The following is a 22,650-nucleotide window of genomic DNA, read 5'->3' on the forward strand; positions in this document are numbered from 1 at the left end:
AATGTCTAATGCAGGAGTTGTAGTGCAGCATTTGAAGGAGGGCCACATAAAATGACATGGCAAGATGGATTTGGTCTGCGGGTCTTGAGTTTGACACATTTGCTCTAAAGTAATGGCAAAATTGAGACCTTTCATGACTGCAGTCTTTCATTACGGCATTTCTAAATGTGAGTGTAAAGGGCTATGAACAACTGAGGTTCTTTCAGGCAGGGGGAATCTTTTTATCCCACCCGCTGCCCCAAATTTGTAAAGAACTAATAACGACTGCCACCAATTTGGAAAGATGCAACCACCAAAGACTCAGGGAGGAGACCTTTTCCTGTGTTTTTGCTTTCTTCTTCTTATTCACTTTAGATGATAGCGTAACTTGGCTTAGAAATATGCGACAGAGGCTTAGATGTTGGAAGAACAATAACAAGTTTATTCAGGCACAGAGCTTAGTGGTTACAATGTTGTTTCTCACTTAGAGGTATTCTTATTACAAGTTACAATACTAGAATGAGATGAATCGAACTCTCTAAAGTGTCACTTCTTTGACTTAAAGTAGTTAAAACCTATTCCTCTACTCCTTTCTAACTGTTACTTCAATGGATCTGTGTGAGTCCAGCTGGGATTGGTTCCCAAAGTCTGAAACTTGGACTATCCAGTGACTTCAAACCACAGTCACCCCTGTGATATACTATCACAGATTCTCTGTGGCTTACCAGAACACAGACTACATTAAATAAGTCACCAAACTTATTTAAAACCAATTCAAAATGAACACTTGAGTCTCCTTGATCCCATCAACCTGGAATCAATCTTCCCTGTGCCTCATCAGAGCACAGACTGACTTTTTTTAAAACTCTGCACTTCTTCAACTAAACGGCAGTTCGCTCCGCCTACTTCTCCATGGCAACAAGTCTCTGAGTGCTGAGATGTAATAACTGTAATACTTACCCTTTTAAAACATAAACACACAATTAAACATAACATCTGTAAACCAAAATTCGTACTTCATTACAGTGAGCATATCAAGACGCTGGCTGTTTGCAGTGTGCAGCTTATTCATAGCCTTGCCCCGTAGGAAGCCTTGATAGCCGTCCAAAAGCAAAGCCTTATTTGTGCCTTTCTGATCCATCGCAGCCCACCTGCCTGGCCGAGTTCAAGCAAATCCGATCCATCAAATGCACCCCTGCGGAAGAAGGGAGAGCCATTTTGCAGCTCAGCCTCACTGGGAACCCTCAGGTAAGGCAGAAACTCAAGCAACACCCTCTTTGATTTCAAGGGGACTCCTGCAGACATTCCTTGGAGACTTTACTCCTCCAAATCACAACATCGCTATACCAAGCCCTCAGTTGTAACTCTTGCCAAAGCCCAGGACAATAGAATGGAGAGAAATCACAGAAATGCAAATATTTATCCTTACAAGGCAGATGTGGACAATTGTGTTGTGTCATTGAAAAAGATGTTTTTCTGTCTCTACAAGTGGATGGGAAATTTTATCTTTTATTCTCCTCTCTTTCTTTCTTTGCAGTCCTTGACCATTAAAACCTACTTCCTGGCTGAGGCGGAGAACATGGCCGACTTGATTGACGGCTACTGCAGGCTGCAAGGGGGCTTGGATGGCTCCCTCATTGTCCGCCCCAACAGAGGTGAGCACATGGGGTGGGTGGGCCAGGTAAAGCACATGGGGCCAACTGGATGGAGCTTCCCCCTCTTTGCCTCCAGTTCACAATCCTTGAAAGCCACTTTGCATCAGAAAAGGTATAAATGCTGTGGTTGGAAGTTGCAGTCCAGTAACATCTGGCATGAGGGATTTGTGGGCCAGGAACATCTGGATGGCCTGGAGTGACAAATGTTGGGAGATAGAGTTCCAGAATTCCTTTGGAAAATGTTTCTGGGCTCCATCTAATGTTAGTCGCTTTGGGTCTCCTTATGGAGATAAAAAGTGGGATATAAATAAACATAATAATAAACATAATAATTTCTGCCAACCTAGCAGTTCGAAAACATGCCAATGTGAGTAGATCAATAGGTACCACTCCAGCGGGAAGGTAATGGTGTTCCATATAGTCATGCTGGCCACATGACCTTGGAGGTGTCTATGGACAACGCTAGTTCTTCAGCTTAGAAATAGAGATGAGCATCAACCCTCAGTTGGACACGACTGGACTTGGCGTCAGGGGAAAACCTTTACCTTTACCTAAACACAATAATAATTCGGTTGAGTGATATTGAGGACTTATGATGCATCTATAGCACATATGTTAAACTTAAGTCCGATGGGCCGCATCCGGCTCATCATGGCATTTTCCGTGGCCTTCCTCCAGATGCTGAACTACAACTCCTGTATTATGAGCTGATAGGAGTTGTGATACAGTAGCATCTAGAAGGCTGTAGTTTATTCTGTTTAGTCAGGAGAGTGGAGTTTGGGTTGAGAGACAAGGCTTGTGGGTATGGTGTCTTAAAATGCCCAGCCTCAGAACCACAAGTGCTGTTGGGTTGCCGTTCCCATTATCTCCAGTCCGAATGACGGATAATCCAAAGGGGATGGAAGTTGTTGTTCAGTATCATATTGGGACATATATAACTTTATTGCGGTCCATGGACCCGCAGCTGTAATTGAGGTCGCTTTCCTCTCGGCCCTCCTTGCCCAAAGGGATTGAGTGATTTTGGATGGAATAAAATGTGGTAGGCCCGCTCTCAATTTGAATACAATTGTTTTCAGCCAGAGATTCTTTTTCAAATCCGGACCATTTGCTTATTGGACTTTCGCTTGTTTCTAGTATCAAGACCGCATTAGGAACACAGTATGGCACATTTAGCAGGTCTCTTATAAACCTTGCTTGGACTCTGTCTAAATTTATGTGCATTGGTGATTTACCAATCTTTACGAACATATATATATATATATATATATATACACACACACACACACACACACACACACACACACACATACACACACACACACACATACACACACACACACACACATACATACATACACACACACACACACACATACACACAAATATATATATAAAAATTTATTATGAACCAGTTAAAGTTAGATGGAAGTCAACAACATTTTTTTTCTTTCTCCTTTTTTTTCTTTTTCTTCTTTTTTTAATATATATATACCTTATTTCCTACTTTCCTATAAACAATCAGTGTTCTCCCACTTTCAATGTGAAAATTATACTACATGTCAATTTATATATATATATTCTTTTCTTTTTTTCAACTTTAAATATAAAACTTGCAATAAAATATATTTTTAAAAAATTATGTACATTTTTCCATCAAATGGCTGCATCAAAGAGAAGTTTCAAAGTAATTTTGGCATTAAAATTTTTTAATGCCGAAGAGGCGTGTTGTCCTCCTTTGGTGTAGTAAAATCTTAGTATGACAGCCAGACTGGCCTTAGCTTTTTGGGTGTCGGTTTCTCTGTGTTCTTTCCATGATAGCATATGGTGGAAGGTGAGTCCCAGGTACTGGAAGCTTTTTACCTGCTCTAATGGAATTTTTCCAGTAGACCATTTGTTAAAAACAAGAACTTTTGATTTGCTAAAATTGATATTTAGCTCGCTTGTTTCGCAATAATCTGTAAATATCTTGAGTTGATGTAGGAGCCCTGGTCTGGATCTGGAGAGGATGGCTGTATCATCTGCGTAGGTGTCCTTGTGGATCCATCATGACTTTTTCTAGGTCATTTAGGAATATGATCCTTCATGGAAATGAGTTTGACACCCCTGATCTATGGTGTAGAATGAGTACAGTTTGACCCCACTTTGACTCTCATGGCTCAATGCTAGGGAATCCTGGGATTTTGCATAACCACAACTCCCAGAATTTCACAGCTCTGAGCCATGACAGTCAAAGTGGGGCCAAAATGCATTCATTCTGCAGTGTGGATGTATGTACTTTAAAAGACCAGGGAAGGTATCTCTAGCTATTTGAAGTCAAGGAGAAATCAAAAATATGTTATGGATATGTTAGGACAAAAAGAGGTTGGGCTGTGAGATTCCTGACATACCTTTTCCTCTTTGCAGAGAATGAGAAGCGGGTCAGCTTGCCTCAGGTCCCGGTCCAGTAAGTAAAGGGGTCAAATTAACCCCAAAATCTGTTTCATAATCTGATTTATTTATCTGAATCCCACCTCTGTTTTGCTCCCTTTGTTGTTCCATGGTGGATTGGGAGACTGTGTATAGGTGTCCTCCACTTTTTGAAAGTTGTAGAAAAGTGGTCAAAAGATCAAACCAGGTTCAAAAGTATAGAATATGTCTACATAACAAAATGTGGGGGGAAAAAAGTTATGTTCCTGGCTTGACAGTGCTATTTCCTGTTTAGTTGTGCGGTCCTTCCTTTGAAAGTAGTAGTTCTAGTGCAGAAACTTCATTTTTGTGGCTGCTAGAACTAGAGATATTCGATGAGATAGGTATTCATTGAAAAAGAGCAAAATCTGCTACGGGATGTCCTTGTTTTTGCAGCTTAATAATCTTTTCCCATTCTTTTATAATAGAACCGATTAGGAAATGACATTTATAACCCAGAAACAAAAATTGTGTTATGTAATGTAATGGAGATCTGTTTCAACAGATCTAAATAATAGCCATATTCCTTACTATATAGACCTAAGGTTTGCTTCTTTGACCATTGCTGATGCTTTCAGCACTGTTTCTTCTCAGTTGACTTATCGCCACCTAGTGTTCATTCTTGCATTAATCTTGCATCCGCTTTTAAACCAATTCCATTTTCCAATAATGGTCCAGCGAGTCCCCAACTTAATTGGATACATGGAAGTTTCCTTTATCTTCATGGCACATGGATGATTAACATATTGATGTCACTTTGACCTTAACAGTTCTAACATATTTTATCCAACGGGTTGTAGTCCAACAGGTAACCATTCCAGACTTACATGTTTGTGTCTTTTTCTATAACCAGGCATATAGAAGAGAGGAGATCAACCCTGACAGAAAGCTTTAGTGGAGGTGAGTTGGATCCTCCTTTTCCTCCGGTCATTGAGGATTAGAAGCATGAGCTGTGAACTGCACAGAATCATAGCATTTTGGAGGGCCCACATTTGCCCATGCCTGATCTACACTGTAACAGTAATGCAGTTTAACTGCTATATAATCCAGTTTCCGAATCCAGATTCTCTGTTTTGAACTGGATTATATAGCAGTGTATAGACTCAGTTCAAAGCAGATCATCCAGATACAGAAAACGGATTATGTAGCAGTGTAGATCCAGCCTAGGTCTGTTTATATTTTTGAGACATATCATTAGTGAGACTTTCCTATTAAAGGGAGCGTGAGTTTTATTTAAGTTTGTCGTACCATCAGAAAGCGTGCCACCCGAATCGTATATCATGGCCTCCTTTGGCAGCCTTTTTGAAACAGATATTTTTGAAATTCACTGAGTGTTTTGTTCCAGATTCTGACATTTATGCTGAGATTCCCGACGAAGCATCCCGACCCAAATCTGGAGGTAGGTTCAGCTTCTGCCTTTTTGTATTGAAAGGTAGTTATCTCTCCCACTTTGCTAGGGTTAAGGGTGCCAAACCCCAATGAAAGTTGAAAAAAATGATTAGGAAGCTCTAGATCAGGCATGGGCAAACTTCAGCCCTCCAGGTGTTTTGGACTTCAACTCCCACAATTCCTAACAGCCTACCGGCTGTTAGGAATTGTGGGAGTTGAAGTCCAAAACACCTGGAGGGCTGAAGTTTGCCCATGCCTGATCTAGATCCTCCAATGTGACTTTGTGACCAACTTCCAATATAATTATTCTGACCTACGAATGCCCAGAGACATGTTTTTTCGGTCTTATATCAGACAGCAACGAAGATGGTAGCAAATACAGCAATGTATTAATAACCAAACTCTTAAATGCCTCAGCCAAAAATGTGGAGAAATAACTATACATTACTTAGTTAATTAAGTATCTTTTCTGGTTTGATGACTCCTGCCATCTTAGCAGAAATGTCATTCAACTGGTTTCCAGTTACTGGGAGAATTTATTCCATTCTCCCCATGGAGCAGATATCCGGTAAAGTAAGTTGTGGGTTCGTGTTATTGTGATTCTAGCAATAGTGTGACATTTACAAGTGTGATTGCATCTGCATTTGGAAGATGTCAATTTTTCCGGAAAATTTGATGTTTTTCCAAACCTGGCGGGTTAGAAAAATCCAAATTTTGGAAGTTTTTAAGATTTGGAATACGTCACTTTTTCTGGAAAATTTGAGGTTTTCCCAAATCCAGCAGGTCAGAAAAATGAAAATTTGGGAAGTTTTTCAGATTTGGAAGATGTCATTTTTTTTCTGGAAAATTTTAGGTTTTTCCAAACCTGATGGGTCAGAAAAATCAAAATTTTGGAATTTTTTCAGATTTGGAAGACGTCACTTTTTCTGGAGAATTTGAAATTTTGACCCACTGGGTTTGGAATATCCTCAAATTTTCCAGAAAAAGCGATATCTTCCAAATCTGAAAAACTTCCCAAATTTTGATTTTTCTTATCTGCTGGGTTTGGAAAATCCTCAAATTTTCCAGAAAAAGTGAAACTTTCCAAATCTGAAAAAAAAATCCCAAATTTGGATATTTCTGACCAGCTGGGTTTGGAAAAAACTCATTTTTTTTTCAGAAAAAGTGACGTATTCCAAATCGGAAAAACTTCCCAAATTTTGGTTTTTCTAACCAGCCGATTGGCATGGATTGATGCTATGGAATCCTGGGAATTGTAGTTTTCCAAGGTGTTTATCCTTCTCTGCTAAAGGGTGCTGGTGTCTTGACAAACTACAACTCCTAGGATTCGATAGCATTGATCGCTGGCAGTTCAAGTGAGGTTAAAGTGAATTCATCCTGCAGTGCAGATATGCATTCCCATTGCATCTCTCTGTGTGTTAACCCACATTTGTGGTTGTCTCTTTTCTTTGCGCAGCTCAGCAGTTTGTGATCTCGCGGGAAGACGTCGCTTTGGGCCGGATCCTGGGGGAAGGCTTCTTCGGAGAGGTCTGTGAAGGTGTTTACACGAATGAGGTGAGTCCAAGGCAGTGGGCCACAGAGAATGCTCTCCTATAATTGAAATGTGGAAATAGAAATTTGCAACCATGTAAGAAGTTTGCAAAGACAGCACTAGCTGGCTCCACATCCCAGGAAAAGAAGAAGCTCACTTCTGGTGTAACTTTTGGTAGAAAAATATCCCAGAGACAAAGCGTGCAGGAGGTGTAGAATCATAGCTTCCTGAAGTTGGAAGGAATCCCCAAAGGCCATCCAGTCCAACCCCCTTCTGCCAAGAGGGAAGGCACAATCCAATCCCTCTGGACAGATGGCCACCCAACCTCTGCTTAAAATCTCCAGGAAAGGAGATGCCATGGCTCTCCAAGACAGTTTATATTTCACTAGCATTGGGAGAGTCCCTCAAAGGCCATCCAGCCCAACCCCCTTCTGCCAGACAGAAACACACAATTCGATCCCTCCTGACAGATGGCCCTCCAACATCTGGTTAAAACCCTTCTGAGAATAAAATCTCGCTTCCCAGGCAGTCTATTTTTATTTTTTTATTTATTTACAATACACTCTAGTCTCACTTATCCAAGATAAACAGGCCGGCAGAACATTGGATAAGCAAAAATGTTGGATAATAAGGAGGGATTAAGAAAAAAAGCCTATTAAACATAAAATTGCATTATGATTTTACAAATTAAGCACCAAAACATCATGTTTTACAACAAATTGACAGAAAAGGCAGTTCAATACACGGTAATGTTATGTAGTAATTACTGTATTTACGAATTTAGCACCAAAACATGGCAACATTTACTACAAAAACATTGACTACTAAAAGGCAGACTGCCTTGGATAATAAAGAACCTTGGATAAGTGAAGCTTGGATAAGTGAGACTCTACTGTATTTCTATTCCACCCTTCATTCTCACCCCGAAGGGGACTCAGGGTGGATTAAAATGCACATATATATGGCAAACATTCAAAGCCACCAGACAAACAACATATAGTATAGACACACACAGAGGCAATTTAACATTTCCAGCTTCATGAGGGTATGCTCGATTCCGGCCACAGGGGGAGCTGTTGCTTCACCGTCCAGTGAAGTGCTGTACTTCCTCATTGCTTTTCTTGTGCTGCTGGCAGTTTTATGGTGTTGTAAATTAGTTAAATTAGCCTCCCCCATAAAGCGTACCTAAATTTCCTAGTTGACAGATGCAACTGTCTTTAGTGCTTCTTAGGTAAACAGCAAGCCGGGCTATTTAATAGTCGGGGGCTTAATCCGACTTGGGCTTCAAACTCGTGAATAGTGATTGATTTATTACAGCTGGTTACTAGCCAGCTGCGTCACAACCTGGCCCTAAATTCCATTAGATTTGGAAGATACCCCCAATGGCCATCCAATCCAACCCCCTTCTGTCCAAAAGGGTTGTGGGATGAGGAGTTATTATGTATTATATATCGGTTTCAGTCTTATATATGCCGCTTTGAGTCCCATTTGTGGGAGAAAAGTAATAATAATAACAACAACAACAACAACAACAACAGAATCCGATCCCTCTAGACAGATGGCCATCCAAGTTTAAAAACCTCCAAATAAATTACACCACACTTGGAAATGTTCTGTAGGGTTTTTAAAATACCGTCCACCTGGGATGCATCAAAGGGATTTCTTTGAAAATGGTGCTTAGGTCAAAACAGAGGCTGGGTGGTCATCTGTTGGGAGTGTTTGGATTGTGTCTTCCTGCACTGTAGAATGAGTTGGACTGGATGACCTCTGGGGTCCCTTCCAACTGCCTGAGGGTCCAGTGGATTCTCCTTCTCGGAAGGTTTTTAAGCAGAAGTTGGATGGCCATCTGTCAGGAGGACTCTGATTGTGTCTGCTAGGCAGAAATAGGTTGGACTGGATGACCTTTGGGGTCTCTTCCAGTTCTACGATTCTATGGTTCGGTTGTATGAAGTTGTGTGAAGAAAAGGGCTGAATTAAAGTACCAGATGAACCATTCTATCTTGTTCCAGAATGGGGAGCGGATCAGTGTTGCTGTCAAGACCTGCAAGAAGGACTGCACCGCCGAAAACAAGGAGAAGTTCATGAGCGAAGCAAGTAGGTTTGGCCCCTTCTGTCTATGAGGAGCAAAATGAGAAGCCCTCTGTCTTATCCTAAAGGGTCTTTTTCTCTGAAAATGGCCCCATTCTGAAACAAGGCCCTTTCCCACCCTCCTTTAGTCCTGATGAAGAAGATGGACCACCCGCACATTGTCAAGCTCATCGGCATCACGGAAGAGGAGCCCACCTGGATCGTCATGGAGCTCTATCCCTACGGAGAGGTGCGTTTCCACGCTCACTGTGGGTGCATCCACACTGCAGAATTAACACAGATTGGCCCCACTTTAATAATAATAATAATAATAATAATAATAATAATAATAATAATAATAATAATTTTATTCTTCTATCCCATCACCATCTCCATGAAGGGATTCAAAGAGACTCACATGGTGATGAGCCCAACAATAACATAGGTTAAAACACAATAAAGATAAAGGAAAAGTTTTCCCTTTGACATTAATTCTAGTTGAGTCTGACTCTGGGGTTTGGTGCTCATCTCCATTTCTAAGCCTAAGAGCCGGCGTTGTCCGTAGACACCTCCGAGGTCATGTGGCCGGCATGACTGCATGGAGCGCCGTTACCTTCCCACCGGAGCAGTACCTATTGATCTACTCGCATTTGCATGTTTTCGAACTGCTAGGTTGGCAGAAGTAAAACACAATACATGAATTAAAACAATATACACAAAATAAATATAAAACAGCATAAAACACATAAAACACAGCAATTAGTTTAACTTCTACAGCTCAGTGTTAGGGGATCCTGGGAGTTGTAGTTTGGTGAGGCACCAGCAGCCTTGGGCAGGGAAAGCTTAAGACCTTGTAAAACTGCAACTTAGAGGGTTCCATCGCATTGAATTATGCCAGTTAAAGAGGTACCAAACTACATTAATTCTACAACGTAGATGCACTTTTAGACCCTCTTGCTTTCAGGGGATGGTCATGAATTAAGTCTTTGAATTCATGAATAGTATAGGTATTCTCCACCTTAAAATGAGGTTCTCTCTATTACGTTTTATCCAGTTGGGACACTACCTGGAGCAGAACAAGTCCACCTTGAAAGTGCAGACCCTGGTCCTATACACCTTGCAGATCGGCAAAGCCATGGCTTACTTGGAGGCCATCAACTGTGTGCACAGGTATGAGACAAAAATATATATTGTCTTTCATTTGTTCTAATTTGGAGATATTTTTCAGATGTAATGTTCGGTAGGACCGAACGTATTGCCCTATCGTATCTTCTCTGATGAAGCACAAAGCTCCAGTTGAGCAAAGAGATGGACAACAAACAGTAGCTTTGTCCAAAAGAAACTATGAAGCACTACTTTCAGTTCAACCTAGACACAACATTGTTGAGATGGATAACATTTATTCCAAGCATCAGTATTTTATAGAACTTCAGAGCTATGCAGACAATGACAAAATGCACATAATAATAATAATAATAATAAAACTTTATTTATAACCCGCCACCATCTCCCCGATGGGGACTCGGGGCGGCTTACATGGGGCCATGCCCAGACACCATACAATATAACAAAATAAAACAATATATCATAACACAATATAATAGTACAAAAATAATCATATACATTACAACACAAATCAGAGCAGACAGGGCGGGCCACATGAACATTTAATTAAAAACTCGGGAGAGAGAGGCATATAAATAAAGAGAACAGGGGTATAAGATGGAACAGTCCAAACAGTCCAAAGGATAAAATCCAAGGGGAGTAATCAAAAAGGTATATAACATTTACTCCCCGAAGGCACATCGAAAAAGCCATGTTTTTAGATCTTTCTTAAAAGCCAATAAGGTGGGGGCTTGCCTGATCTCAGAGGGCAATGAATTCCACAGTCGGGGGGCCACAGCAGAAAAGGCCCTCTCTCTCGTTCCCACTAGACGGGCCTGGGATAGAGGCAGTGGCGAAAGAAGGGCCTCCCCGGATGAGCGGAGGGATCGAACAGGTTTATAATAGGAGATATGGTCACGAAGGTAGGTGGGTCCCAAACCGTTTAGGGCCGTATAAATGATGGTATTCACCTTGAATTGGGACCGGAAGGTGAACGGCAGCCAGTGGAGCTCTTTGAACAGGGGAGTAGATCTCTCCCTGTAGCTCGCCCCTGTAATTAATCTGGCCACCGAGCGCTGAACCAATTGTAGTTTCCGGGCCGTCTTCAAGGGAAGCCCCACGTAGAGCGCATTACAGTAGTCCAGTCTAGAGGTAACTAAGGCATGCACCACCGTGGTCAAGTCAGACTTCACGAGGTATGGTCGCAGTTGGCGCACAAGTTTGAGTTGTGCGAAGGCCCTCCCGGCCACCGCCGACACCTGAGCCTCAAGCGTCAGCGCTGAGTCCAGGAGGACCCCCAAACTGCGGACCTGTGATTTCAGGGGGAGTGCAACCCCGTCCAGGACAGGTTGCCACCCAATACCCCGATCCGACGCGCGACTGACCAGGAGGGCCTCTGTCTTGTCAGGATTGATCCTCAGCTTGTTCCTCCTCATCCAGTCCGCCACAGCGGCCAGGCACTGGTTCAGCATCCGAGGGGCTTCCTTGGATTCAGATGGAAAGGAGTAGTGGATTTGCGTGTCATCTGCGTAGAGATGGCAACGCCCTCCAAAACTCCGGATGACCTCTCCCAGCGGTTTCATGTAGATGTTGAATAGCATGGGGGATAGAATAGACCCCTGCGGGACCCCACAGGTCAATGGCCAGGGGTCCGAGCAGGAGTCCCCCAGCTTCACCATCTGGGAACGACCCCCCAAGAAGGACCGGAGCCACTGTAGCACAGTGCCACCAAGCCCCATCCCAGAGAGCCTCCCCAGAAGGATACCATGGTCGATGGTATCGAAAGCCGCTGAGATATCCAAGAGAACCAGCAGGGTCACACTCCCCCTGTCCAGCTCTCTGCGGAGGTCATCCACCAAGGCGACCAAAGCCGTCTCGGTACTGTGCCCAGGCCTGAAGCCAGACTGCGAGCAGTCCAGAAAATCAGTGTCATCGAGAAACTCCTGGAGCTGCTTGGCAACCACCCGCTCCAGCACCTTGCCCAAAAATGGGAGGTTGGAGATTGGTCTGTAGTTGTTACAAATAGATGGATCAAGCGAAGGCTTTTTTAATAGTGGTTTTACTACAGCCTGCTTAAAGCAGGATGGAACTGACCCCTGAACCAAAGAGGCATTTATTATGGTCACAAACCAATCCAACAACCCATCTTTGGCCAGCTTGACCAACCAGGAGGGGCAAGGATCCAGAGCGCAGGTGGTCGCCCTCACAGACCCGAGAATCCCCTCCACGTCATCAGGAAGAACAAGCCGGAAAGAATCCCATAAGATCGAACAGACAGGTACCTCGGTTACCTCCTCTGGAACTACCATTAAACTGGAGTCTAGCTCAAGGCGTATCTGAGCAACTTTGCCTGCAAAATGGTGAGCGAAATCGCTGCACCTAGTTGCCGAGTCATCGGGAAGCCCCTGTGTCTCAGGAGGCTGTAGGAGCTCCCCAACAACTCGGAACAACTCCGATGGCCTATTGGCCGCAGACGCTATGCGGGCAGTCGTGAAAGCTTTCCTGGCTGCTCGCAAAGCCACGGAGTAAGCCCTAATAGCGGCTTTAGCCCGTGCTTGGTCAGACACATCCCGAGATTTCCTCCAGATGCACTCTAGTCCCCTCCGTGCACGCTTCATCACAGCCAGCTCCTCAGTGAACCAAGGAGTCGACGTGGCTCTACGTAGCGAGAGGGGACGTTCGGGAGCGATCGTGTCCAGTGCCCTTGCCAACTCCCTGTTATAGCGATCAGCCAGGGCATCGACAGGATCGCCAGTCTCCAAGACAGGAAGATCCCCAAGAGACCTCAGAAGTCCATCCGGATCCATCAGTCTCCTGGGGCGGACCATCTTAATGGGTCCACCACCCCTGCGGAGGTTAGAAGAAACGGCGATACTTAAACAGATCAGATGATGGTCAGACCATGACAATGGAAGAATATTTTGCTCTTCCACTCTGACTGTCCCACCGTCCACAACAAAAACAAGGTCCAAGGTGTGTCCTGCCTGATGTGTGGGCCCAGATATAATTTGAGACAGCCCCATGGTTGTCATGGCAGCCATGAAATCCTGAGCTGCTCCTGTCAATGTGGTCTCAGCATGAGTGTTAAAGTCTCCCAACACTATCAGTTGTTGGGAGACAAGAGCCGCATTGGAGACCACTTCTGCTAGCTCAGACAGAGAGACTGCTGGGTCGCGGGGTGGACGGTACACCAGCAGAATCCCCAAGCTGTCTCGGGCTCCCACCTTCAGGAAAACACACTCGAACCTCGGAGATTGCGGAACGGCGCATCTGATCAGGGCGATGGACTGCCTAAAGATCACCGCAGCTCCTCCTCCCCGCCCCCCAACCCTGGCCTGTTGATGCACCGCGAAACCTGGAGGACACAGCTGGGAGAGATTCACACCTCCCAGCTCATCCAGCCACGTCTCGGTGATGCATGCCAGATCCGCCCCCTCATCCAGGATCAAATCCTGGATGATAGCTGTTTTACCGTTGACGGATCTGGCATTCAAAAGCAGGACCTTGAGGTTGGGGGGTCTGTCTTGAAGACTACCGCACCTAGACCTCTCCAGGGTCGCAAAAACTCTGTTGCGCTTCTCCCCGGGTCGATAGTGACCGTGCTTTCTCCTCCCCCATGTCACCTCAATGGGGCCACCACCATGAAAGCCTTCTTCCCCCTGATGGATAAACTGGGTGGAATTGCCAGTTGCCGGGACTAGTCAGCTGTTCTGGCAAGGAGAGCCTGCAAGGGTACTTGTTTGTTTAGAGACGGAGCTTCTCTCCACTAATGGGAGAGAGGGGTCAGTTGATTTATCATCAACATGAATGGGAAGGTGACTAAACAAGACTGGAGTCTTGTTGTGGGATTCGGAGGTAGAATAAGCATGACTTAGAATTGGGGACTCTTGAATGTCAATACTCGGCCCGATGTCCAAGGGGCGAATCAGTGGGTCTACCAGAACCCTCCTGAGAGTGATGCCCCATTGTTGCAGTTTGGGCCCACACAAAAACAATTTTTCCCTTAATATTTTATCTTCCAAGCCAATAATAAGACGCAAGGAGCGGTTCCAGGATTGGTATTCTCTACAAAGCCAGTCGATTGTCTTGATTCTCACTTCCGACCAGCTTATGGATAAAATTTGTGCAAGAGATACCTGGACTGCTCGCTTAGAAGTCCACCTGCCTCTGTTCAATAACGAGTCTGAAACTTCCACTGCAACCTTGTTTGTTCGTAACAGATGTTGAGAGTTGCAGGAAGTCTCCAAAGATTGTCCGGCTAATTCAGAGGGCAGCACAGTGTTAGACTTCTGCAGGACATTGTTGGTTTCCTTCCCATCCCCCCTCCCCAGACCCATTCCCCCAGATAAAAACCCACCCTCCTCTCTAGTCCCTCTAAGGCCTGGACCGACGACCACCTTCTGCTCCTTGAGCTTAATTTCTCCATGGCCTTCCGGAGTGTTTGGTTCCTCATTTGAGTTAATAAGCCTGGGTGGTATAGTTGTTATAGTGTCTGTAGGAGAAGGGTATTTCACAATCAGGGAAATTCCCTTGAAGAGATGGTCGAGTTTCGCGTTCAGTATTTCCAGCTGCTGCAGGACAGTACCGAACGATTTCCCCAACAGATCACATAAGTGCGAGAGTTCATTATTGCCCGGAGTTTCCTTCCAACTCATTTCTAATTACCTTCTCAGAAAGCCTTCCTATAGTATGCCACTCTGCTCTTTCAAAATTAGCACCTCAATCCTATAGTCTCTTTCTGTCAAGCTTTCACTCAGCAGTATATCCACCAACATACACAGACCATCAATTCACATTCTAAACCCTCAATTACCCATCAGTAAACTCACGGTACTCTCAAACCTAAGTGATCGCTTCCTATGACATTAATACCAGGTTAAAACCCGCTACCTATCACGGTCAATACAGTTTCCCTGCATAGAGATAAAAAGTTTCTCACTCCCGACTCTGTTAGACACACATACACAAACACATACACACAAAAGGAGGAAAGAAAAAAAAAAAGGCAGGCAGCAGTCTGTGAGGATCTTATAAATGCTGCTTAATACAAGTCCACCCCATTAAAGAAGTCTCGAGGCCACCTAGTTTGATGTAAATTCCAGATGCAGGAGAGCAGAGCTAGCGAAAGTGTCTTCCCTAGTAACACGAGGTCAGAAGAAGACTGGTGGAAGCCACCCGGTCCGGCGTGGCCTCCAGACGCCTGGTTCTGCTTGTATAGCCGATGCAGCCGATGCAATGGGCCGAGGGAGGCCGCCCGGTCCGGCGCGGCCTCCTGAGGCTATGTGATGACCCATGGGCCTTGTAGTCCTGCTCAGGACATTGTAATCCCTGATGAAGATGAAAACTTGGGTTTTTTACCTTCCCAGTCTGAACTGGATTCCTCTCAGCCAGATCCTTCCCAGGCAGATCTGGAAACCTTGCACCTGCAAGAAAGTTGTGCCCCAGAAGTATGTCAAACAACCCCAGAGCCTACTTCTCCCGTGTTCTTGCGCCGGGAGTTTTGTAAACAACAGAGAAGTTTGGATTCAGCTTCGCGCAGGAGTGCGAGGATAGCAGCTAAGAATGTTGCCAATTAACATTGGTTCTCGTGAGAATCTTTAAGGAGTTTAACATCTGGTCTCAGAGTTTAGCTTTCGTTTCTGATTCCCAGAGAACCGCTTTGGTGAGAAAGTTGGACTCTATATAGGTGTTTTGCCCGCGTAGCAACTTCGCGGAGTCAATTCGTCAGCCTACGGAGCGAGTTGTGTCTGGACAGCGCGCTCCGATTCAAGCCTCGCTTCAGCTCAAGCCTTGCCTTGCTATCCAGCCTTCGCCTTGCTTCCCAGCCTTTGTTTACCTACGGACTTTGCCTTGTTTCCCAGGACTAATCCTTGCCTTGTTTCACGGATTTTACCAAGTTATTCCACGGACCTTGTTCTTGTTCCTTGTTACCTTGTTCCACGTTCAAGCCTTGTTTCAAGTATCAAGTTATTTCCTAGCCACGCTCAAGTTTTATGGACTAAAGGACCTTGTCATCTCCCCTCACTTTGCTTGGCAAAGTGAGTGTTTCGGTTATTGGATTACAACTTTGGACCTTAATATTTCTTATTGGACATTGCTTTTTTGGACTAATTCTGACCTTTCCTGAAGGGTCTAATTCTGGACTATTTTCTATACTTGTTTTTATTAACTTTATATATTCCTTCAATAAAGATATTAGTTAGATTCTGGCCTCTGTGTATGGTTATTGGTGCCTCTGCCGCCTGGGTCGTGACAGTTTGACTCCGCCACCCATAAGCACCAACTAACCGAGGCCAGGATGTCCACCGGAGCCGCGCCGGCTGGACAGCCGCTCAGCTACACCATCAGCAAGGACGAAGTGGACCGCATCCGTGACAGACTCAACGCGCAGGATGGAGAAATAAAAGGGTTGAGGGAGCGCGGAGTTCGCCTCCCGGCCATGGCGTTGCCTACCAAGTTTTCTGGAGAAGCTGCTAAGGTTCATGTTTTCCGCCGCCAATGTCAAGCTTATCTAGAGGCCCGTGATGCCGAGTTTCCCCAAGAAGACATCAAGGTGGCGTGGGTCTACAGTCTTCTAGATGGACCAGCGGCTAGCTGGGCGACGGCCCTGTTTGATCAAGCCTCCCCCCACCTAAATTCAGCACAACGCTTCTTGGATCACCTTAAGGAGACCTGGGGAATCGAGGACAATTTGGAGGCAGCCGGTCACAAACTCCGGCGCCTCCTTCAAGGAGACAGACCCATGTCTCAGTACATAGCCGAGTTCCGCGTGCTGGCCCACAACACCGGCTGGAACGATGTAGCCCTCAGAGGACAATTTCGGGAGGGTCTCAACATTGAAATGCTGGAAGAAATCTCCAAGGTGGATCCTCCCCAGACCCTCGAGGCACTCATTGATCAATGTTTACGGGCTGAAGTCATGATTGCCAACAGGAAACAATGGGTTCGAGGCCAGGGCGGTAGAGCCGGGGCAAAACCCCCCGCTCCCGCCAGTGTTCAGCCACGTCCGGTGTGGAGACCCCCGCCGCCAACCCCATACCCCAGAGGAGGCGAGGAGGTGCCGATGCAGTTGGGCAATGTGCGTCCCAGACTAGATGCCGCCGAGAAGGCCCGTCGTCAACGCTTGAACCTCTGCTGGTACTGCGGGAACGGGGGCCACTTCGCCAGAGAGTGCCCAGCCAAAGGGAAGCCTGCCGCCCGTCTTGCGGCGGCGTCCTCCACGGAGTCGAAGGCGTCTGAGCCGACTGGCACACAGCCGGCGGGGGAAGCCAACGACCGGGTGTAGAGAGGCTCGCCAACCCGGTCAAAAAATCCATCCAAGAGCCGCCAACCGGGGTCCTGTTCCTTCTCGTGGTCACATTATGGTCAGCAAAAAGGGGACCTGTCATGATCCACGCCATGATAGACTCTGGAGCTACCAACAATTTCATCGATAGAGAGTATGCCGACTCTCTGGGATTACAATATCATGATTTCAAGAATGCCCGTGTGGTGCAAGCCATAGACGGCCGTCCCCTCAAGACGGGCCCCGTAAGCCAGTGGTCGGAACCCACCAGGATGTGGATAAGGGAACATATGGAAGAGATTTCCTTCTTTGTTACCGAGGTTCCCCATTTCCCTGTGATTTTGGGAATTCCATGGCTGACACTCCACGACCCTAACATCTCCTGGTCCAACAGAGAACTGCAGTTTGCTTCACCGTACTGCCAAAACCATTGCCTCGTAGCCAAGGTATGCCATGCCACAGACTCCGAGCCCATCATCACCTTGCCAAAGAAGTACTCCGAGTATTGGGATGTATTCAATGAGAAAGAAGCCGAAAAATTACCCCCACATAGACCTTATGACTGTGCCATTGACTTGGTGGAGGGGGCCCCGATCCCGCGAGGGCATCTCTACTCCCTGACTGAACCAGAGCAAGAAGCTCTCAGGGAATTCTTAGAGACAAACCTTCGCAAGGGGTTCATCAGACCCTCTCAATCCCCAGCCGCCTCCCCAGTGATGTTTGTGAAGAAGAAGTCAGGGGAATTACGCTTGGTGGTGGACTACAGAGCATTGAACAATATCACCAAGCGGAACAGCTATCCCCTGCCCTTAATCTCGGATCTACTGGACCGACTTCGAGGAGCCAAGGTCTACACCAAGCTGGATCTTCGGGGGGCTTATAATCTAGTTCGCATCAGAGAAGGGGACGAGTGGAAGACCGCCTTCCAGACTAAATTCGGATTATTCGAGTCCCGAGTTATGAATTTCGGTTTATGCGGAGCTCCCGCAACGTTCCAGCATTTTGTCAACGATATTTTTCAGGACTATCTAGACAGATTCTTGATAATCTACCTGGACGATTTTTTGGTGTTTTCCAGATCACAATCAGAACATGAGAACCACGTCAAAATGGTGTTGCAACGATTGCGGGATCATGGACTTTATGCCAAGCTAGAAAAATGCGCTTTTGATCTACAAGAGGTAGATTTCCTTGGCTACCGCATCTCGCCTCTAGGGCTTTCCATGGATCCAGCCAAAGTTTCAGCAGTATTGGAATGGCGGGCGCCAACTAACAAGAAAGAGGTGCAGCGTTTCTTGGGGTTCGCGAACTACTACCGCAAGTTCATTCCAGATTTTGCCCGCTGGTCCGACCCCATCACTAGCTGCATCCGTGGAAAGCAGCCTTTCCGCTGGACTGATCAAGCAGAGAAAGGGTTCCAGCAACTGAAGAAACTATTCACCTCCCAGCCAATTCTACAGCACCCAAATCCTGGAACCCCTTTTGTGGTGCAAGCGGACGCCTCTGATGTGGCAATTGGGGCTGTACTCTTACAACCGGTGGGAGATCACCTCCATCCCTGTGCCTTTTATTCTCGTCAACTAACCACACCAGAGAGGAATTACACCATTTGGGAAAAAGAACTACTGGCCATAAAGGCAGCCTTTGAAACTTGGAGACATTGGCTAGAAGGGGCCAAATTCCCCATTGAAGTCCACACTGATCATCGTAATCTAGAACATCTAAGAACTGCCCGCAAACTAAATCAGAGGCAGCAACGTTGGGCTTTATTCTTTGAACGTTTCAACTTCCAGATCCATTATGTGACCCCAGCTCAAACCAAGCAAGCAGACGCCCTGTCACGTAAACCGGAATACGCTGCAGGACGCAAGGAGACCTTTGAATCCCAACTGCTACAACCTGAGAACTTTGCCACGCTCACAGTGGGGAACACCAAATCCAGTCCCATTGGTTCAACTTCTCCTACTCCAGGACCCATCTGTGCTCAAGAAATCAGGGCTAGTCAGCAAGCAGATGCCTGGGCGCAGGACCAACTTCGCCAAGGTCTGCATTTTCCCTTTTCGCTTAAAGATGGGCTGCTCTGCTATAGAAATCATGTTTATATCCCACCCGGACCGGGCAGGGAAAAAGCGCTTCGTCTGTGTCATGACTGCAAACCAGCAGGACACTTCGGACTATTTAAAACCATGCATTTGATCCTAAGAGATTTTTGGTGGCCCAAGATCCGCAAGGATGTGGAAAAATATGTCAACACCTGCCCAGTATGCCAGCGCTCCAAGATACGAAGGGAGAAGCCCTCAGGGCTTTTACACCCCCTTCCTACCCCATCTCGCCCATGGGAAATAATTTCCGCGGATTTCATCACTGACCTACCACCTTCCTGTGGATTCACCACGATCTTAGTGGTGGTGGACCTATTCACCAAGTTAGCCCATTTCATTCCCTGCGAAGGCCTCCCCACGGCCAAAGAAACTGCGGATCTATTTCTTCAGCATGTTTTCAGACTACATGGATTGCCCAAGAGTTTAGTCACAGACCGTGGATCTCAATTCACCTCTCGTTTTTGGAAGGCACTACAAAAACTACTGGGCATAGACTCTCGCTTATCTTCAGCTCATCATCCCCAAACAGATGGGCAAACGGAGCGCACCAATGCCACTTTGGAGCAGTATCTTCGCTGTTATGTAAACTACCAACAGGACAATTGGGCTTCTCTGTTACCACTGTCTGAGTTTGCCTACAATAATGGAGTTCAAGCTTCTACAAAAGAAACGCCGTTCTTTGCAAACTACGGTTTCCATCCACGTTTCTTTCCCCCTGTCATTGAAACTTCAGAAGTTCCCGCAGCAGAGGATTGGCTGCAGGAACTCACAGCGGTGCAACAACTTTTGCTCCAGCAACTGGACCAAGCCAAGGAGGACTATAAACGCCACGCTGACAAACACCGCCAGCCGGGCCCCGAAATCAAGGTAGGAGATCGGGTTTTTCTGTCCACTCGCTTTCTGCCCTCCCACCGCCCATGCCGGAAGTTAGATGCCCGCTTCATTGGCCCCTATCCAGTGGTGGCGCAATTAAACCCCGTGACTTTCAAACTCCAACTTCCGCGTTCAATGCGCATTCACCCAGTGTTTCACCGTTCCCTGCTCCTTCCGGCGGATGGTGTGCGTCCTGATACAGACCAACCGGCCCCCCCTCCTGTTTTGATGAATGGGGAGGAGGAGTTCGAGGTTGAGGACATTTTGGATTCTCGCTTTCATCGCCGCCGCCTACAATATCTCATTGACTGGGTGGGTTTTGGGCCTGAGGAACGCTCTTGGGAAGACGCCTCCACAGTCCATGCTCCTGATCTAACCCGTCGCTTCCATCTGACCTATCCCACCAAACCGCGACCTCGCGCCTCGGGGAGAGGACCCCAGTTTGGGAGGGGCCCTGAGGAGGGGGATAGTGTGATGACCCATGGGCCTTGTAGTCCTGCTCAGGACATTGTAATCCCTGATGAAGATGAAAACTTGGGTTTTTTACCTTCCCAGTCTGAACTGGATTCCTCTCAGCCAGATCCTTCCCAGGCAGATCTGGAAACCTTGCACCTGCAAGAAAGTTGTGCCCCAGAAGTATGTCAAACAACCCCAGAGCCTACTTCTCCCGTGTTCTTGCGCCGGGAGTTTTGTAAACAACAGAGAAGTTTGGATTCAGCTTCGCGCAGGAGTGCGAGGATAGCAGCTAAGAATGTTGCCAATTAACATTGGTTCTCGTGAGAATCTTTAAGGAGTTTAACATCTGGTCTCAGAGTTTAGCTTTCGTTTCTGATTCCCAGAGAACCGCTTTGGTGAGAAAGTTGGACTCTATATAGGTGTTTTGCCCGCGTAGCAACTTCGCGGAGTCAATTCGTCAGCCTACGGAGCGAGTTGTGTCTGGACAGCGCGCTCCGATTCAAGCCTCGCTTCAGCTCAAGCCTTGCCTTGCTATCCAGCCTTCGCCTTGCTTCCCAGCCTTTGTTTACCTACGGACTTTGCCTTGTTTCCCAGGACTAATCCTTGCCTTGTTTCACGGATTTTACCAAGTTATTCCACGGACCTTGTTCTTGTTCCTTGTTACCTTGTTCCACGTTCAAGCCTTGTTTCAAGTATCAAGTTATTTCCTAGCCACGCTCAAGTTTTATGGACTAAAGGACCTTGTCATCTCCCCTCACTTTGCTTGGCAAAGTGAGTGTTTCGGTTATTGGATTACAACTTTGGACCTTAATATTTCTTATTGGACATTGCTTTTTTGGACTAATTCTGACCTTTCCTGAAGGGTCTAATTCTGGACTATTTTCTATACTTGTTTTTATTAACTTTATATATTCCTTCAATAAAGATATTAGTTAGATTCTGGCCTCTGTGTATGGTTATTGGTGCCTCTGCCGCCTGGGTCGTGACAGGCTAGAATTTCCTATGTAGGGGCCAAAGAGGATTGAGGCAGGTCGCCCAGTTCGGCGCGGACCTCTAGGGCCAAAGTCTCTTCAGCGCTGTTGCAGGGACTAGATCCTTCTCCCAGGTAGCCAGGAAAAGGCCAAGACCAATGGCCGGAAGCCTCCCTGTTCGTTGCCTCCGCAAAGGCCGAAGGAAAGGTCTGTGAAGGGGGGGGGGAGGCCGCCCGGCTCAGCGCGGCCTCCGGAGGTCTGAATCTTCCCCTCTGAGCAGCCAGCAACAGACTGAGACCGATGCCAGGAAGCCGCCCGGTTCGGCGCAGCTTCCAGAGTCTTAATGAGGCCGATGGAAAAGGCCGAGAGGAAGGCCCGATGGAGAAGGCCGAGAGAAGGCTCGAGGAGGGGGGGAGCGGAGGCCGCCCGGTTTGGCGCGCGCCCCACCGCTGGAGAGGAGGCAGCTGGAGCTGGGATGGGGATAGGCCTCCCCAAACGACGGGCCCAAGCCGGCGAGCAGCTCCGAGGAGGTCGCCCGGTCCGGCGCGGCCCCCACGGCCGAGGGTGGAGGGAAGGAAGGAAGCCCAGCCAAGGGTGGAAGGAAGGGAGCCTAGCCGAGGCCGCCCGGTCCGGCGCGACCTCAAACACACCAAAAGCGCTAGGGCAGTCGTCTCACGCTCACGCTCACCATTCCTGCCGCCGCCAGCCACCAGCAACTCCACGCTGCAAACCATGAGCAACATCTAAGGCATTCTTGGTAACTCTTATCTGAAATCTATGTGATCATTACAGA

At 46.7% G+C, this 22,650-nt stretch overlaps 1 protein-coding gene across 5 annotated transcripts in view; it reads left to right on the forward strand.

Moving 5' to 3' along the window:
* The window catches only part of ptk2b (protein tyrosine kinase 2 beta), a 134,856-nt gene that overhangs the window by 85,852 nt on the left and 26,354 nt on the right, over positions 1 to 22,650 (forward strand). For all 5 annotated transcript variants that reach the window (XM_062969280.1, XM_062969272.1, XM_062969288.1 and 2 more), the window contains exons 10-18: positions 1,126 to 1,227; positions 1,517 to 1,634; positions 4,038 to 4,077; positions 4,933 to 4,979; positions 5,425 to 5,478; positions 6,925 to 7,022; positions 9,009 to 9,093; positions 9,216 to 9,316; positions 10,121 to 10,236. In XM_062969280.1, coding sequence (XP_062825350.1) covers positions 1,126 to 1,227; positions 1,517 to 1,634; positions 4,038 to 4,077; positions 4,933 to 4,979; positions 5,425 to 5,478; positions 6,925 to 7,022; positions 9,009 to 9,093; positions 9,216 to 9,316; positions 10,121 to 10,236 — 761 coding nt within the window. The remainder of the gene's footprint in view (positions 1 to 1,125; positions 1,228 to 1,516; positions 1,635 to 4,037; positions 4,078 to 4,932; positions 4,980 to 5,424; positions 5,479 to 6,924; positions 7,023 to 9,008; positions 9,094 to 9,215; positions 9,317 to 10,120; positions 10,237 to 22,650) is intronic.

The sequence above is a fragment of the Anolis carolinensis genome, chromosome 1, assembly GCF_035594765.1.
Source record: "Anolis carolinensis isolate JA03-04 chromosome 1, rAnoCar3.1.pri, whole genome shotgun sequence".
NCBI classification, from domain to species: Eukaryota; Metazoa; Chordata; class Lepidosauria; order Squamata; family Dactyloidae; genus Anolis; species Anolis carolinensis.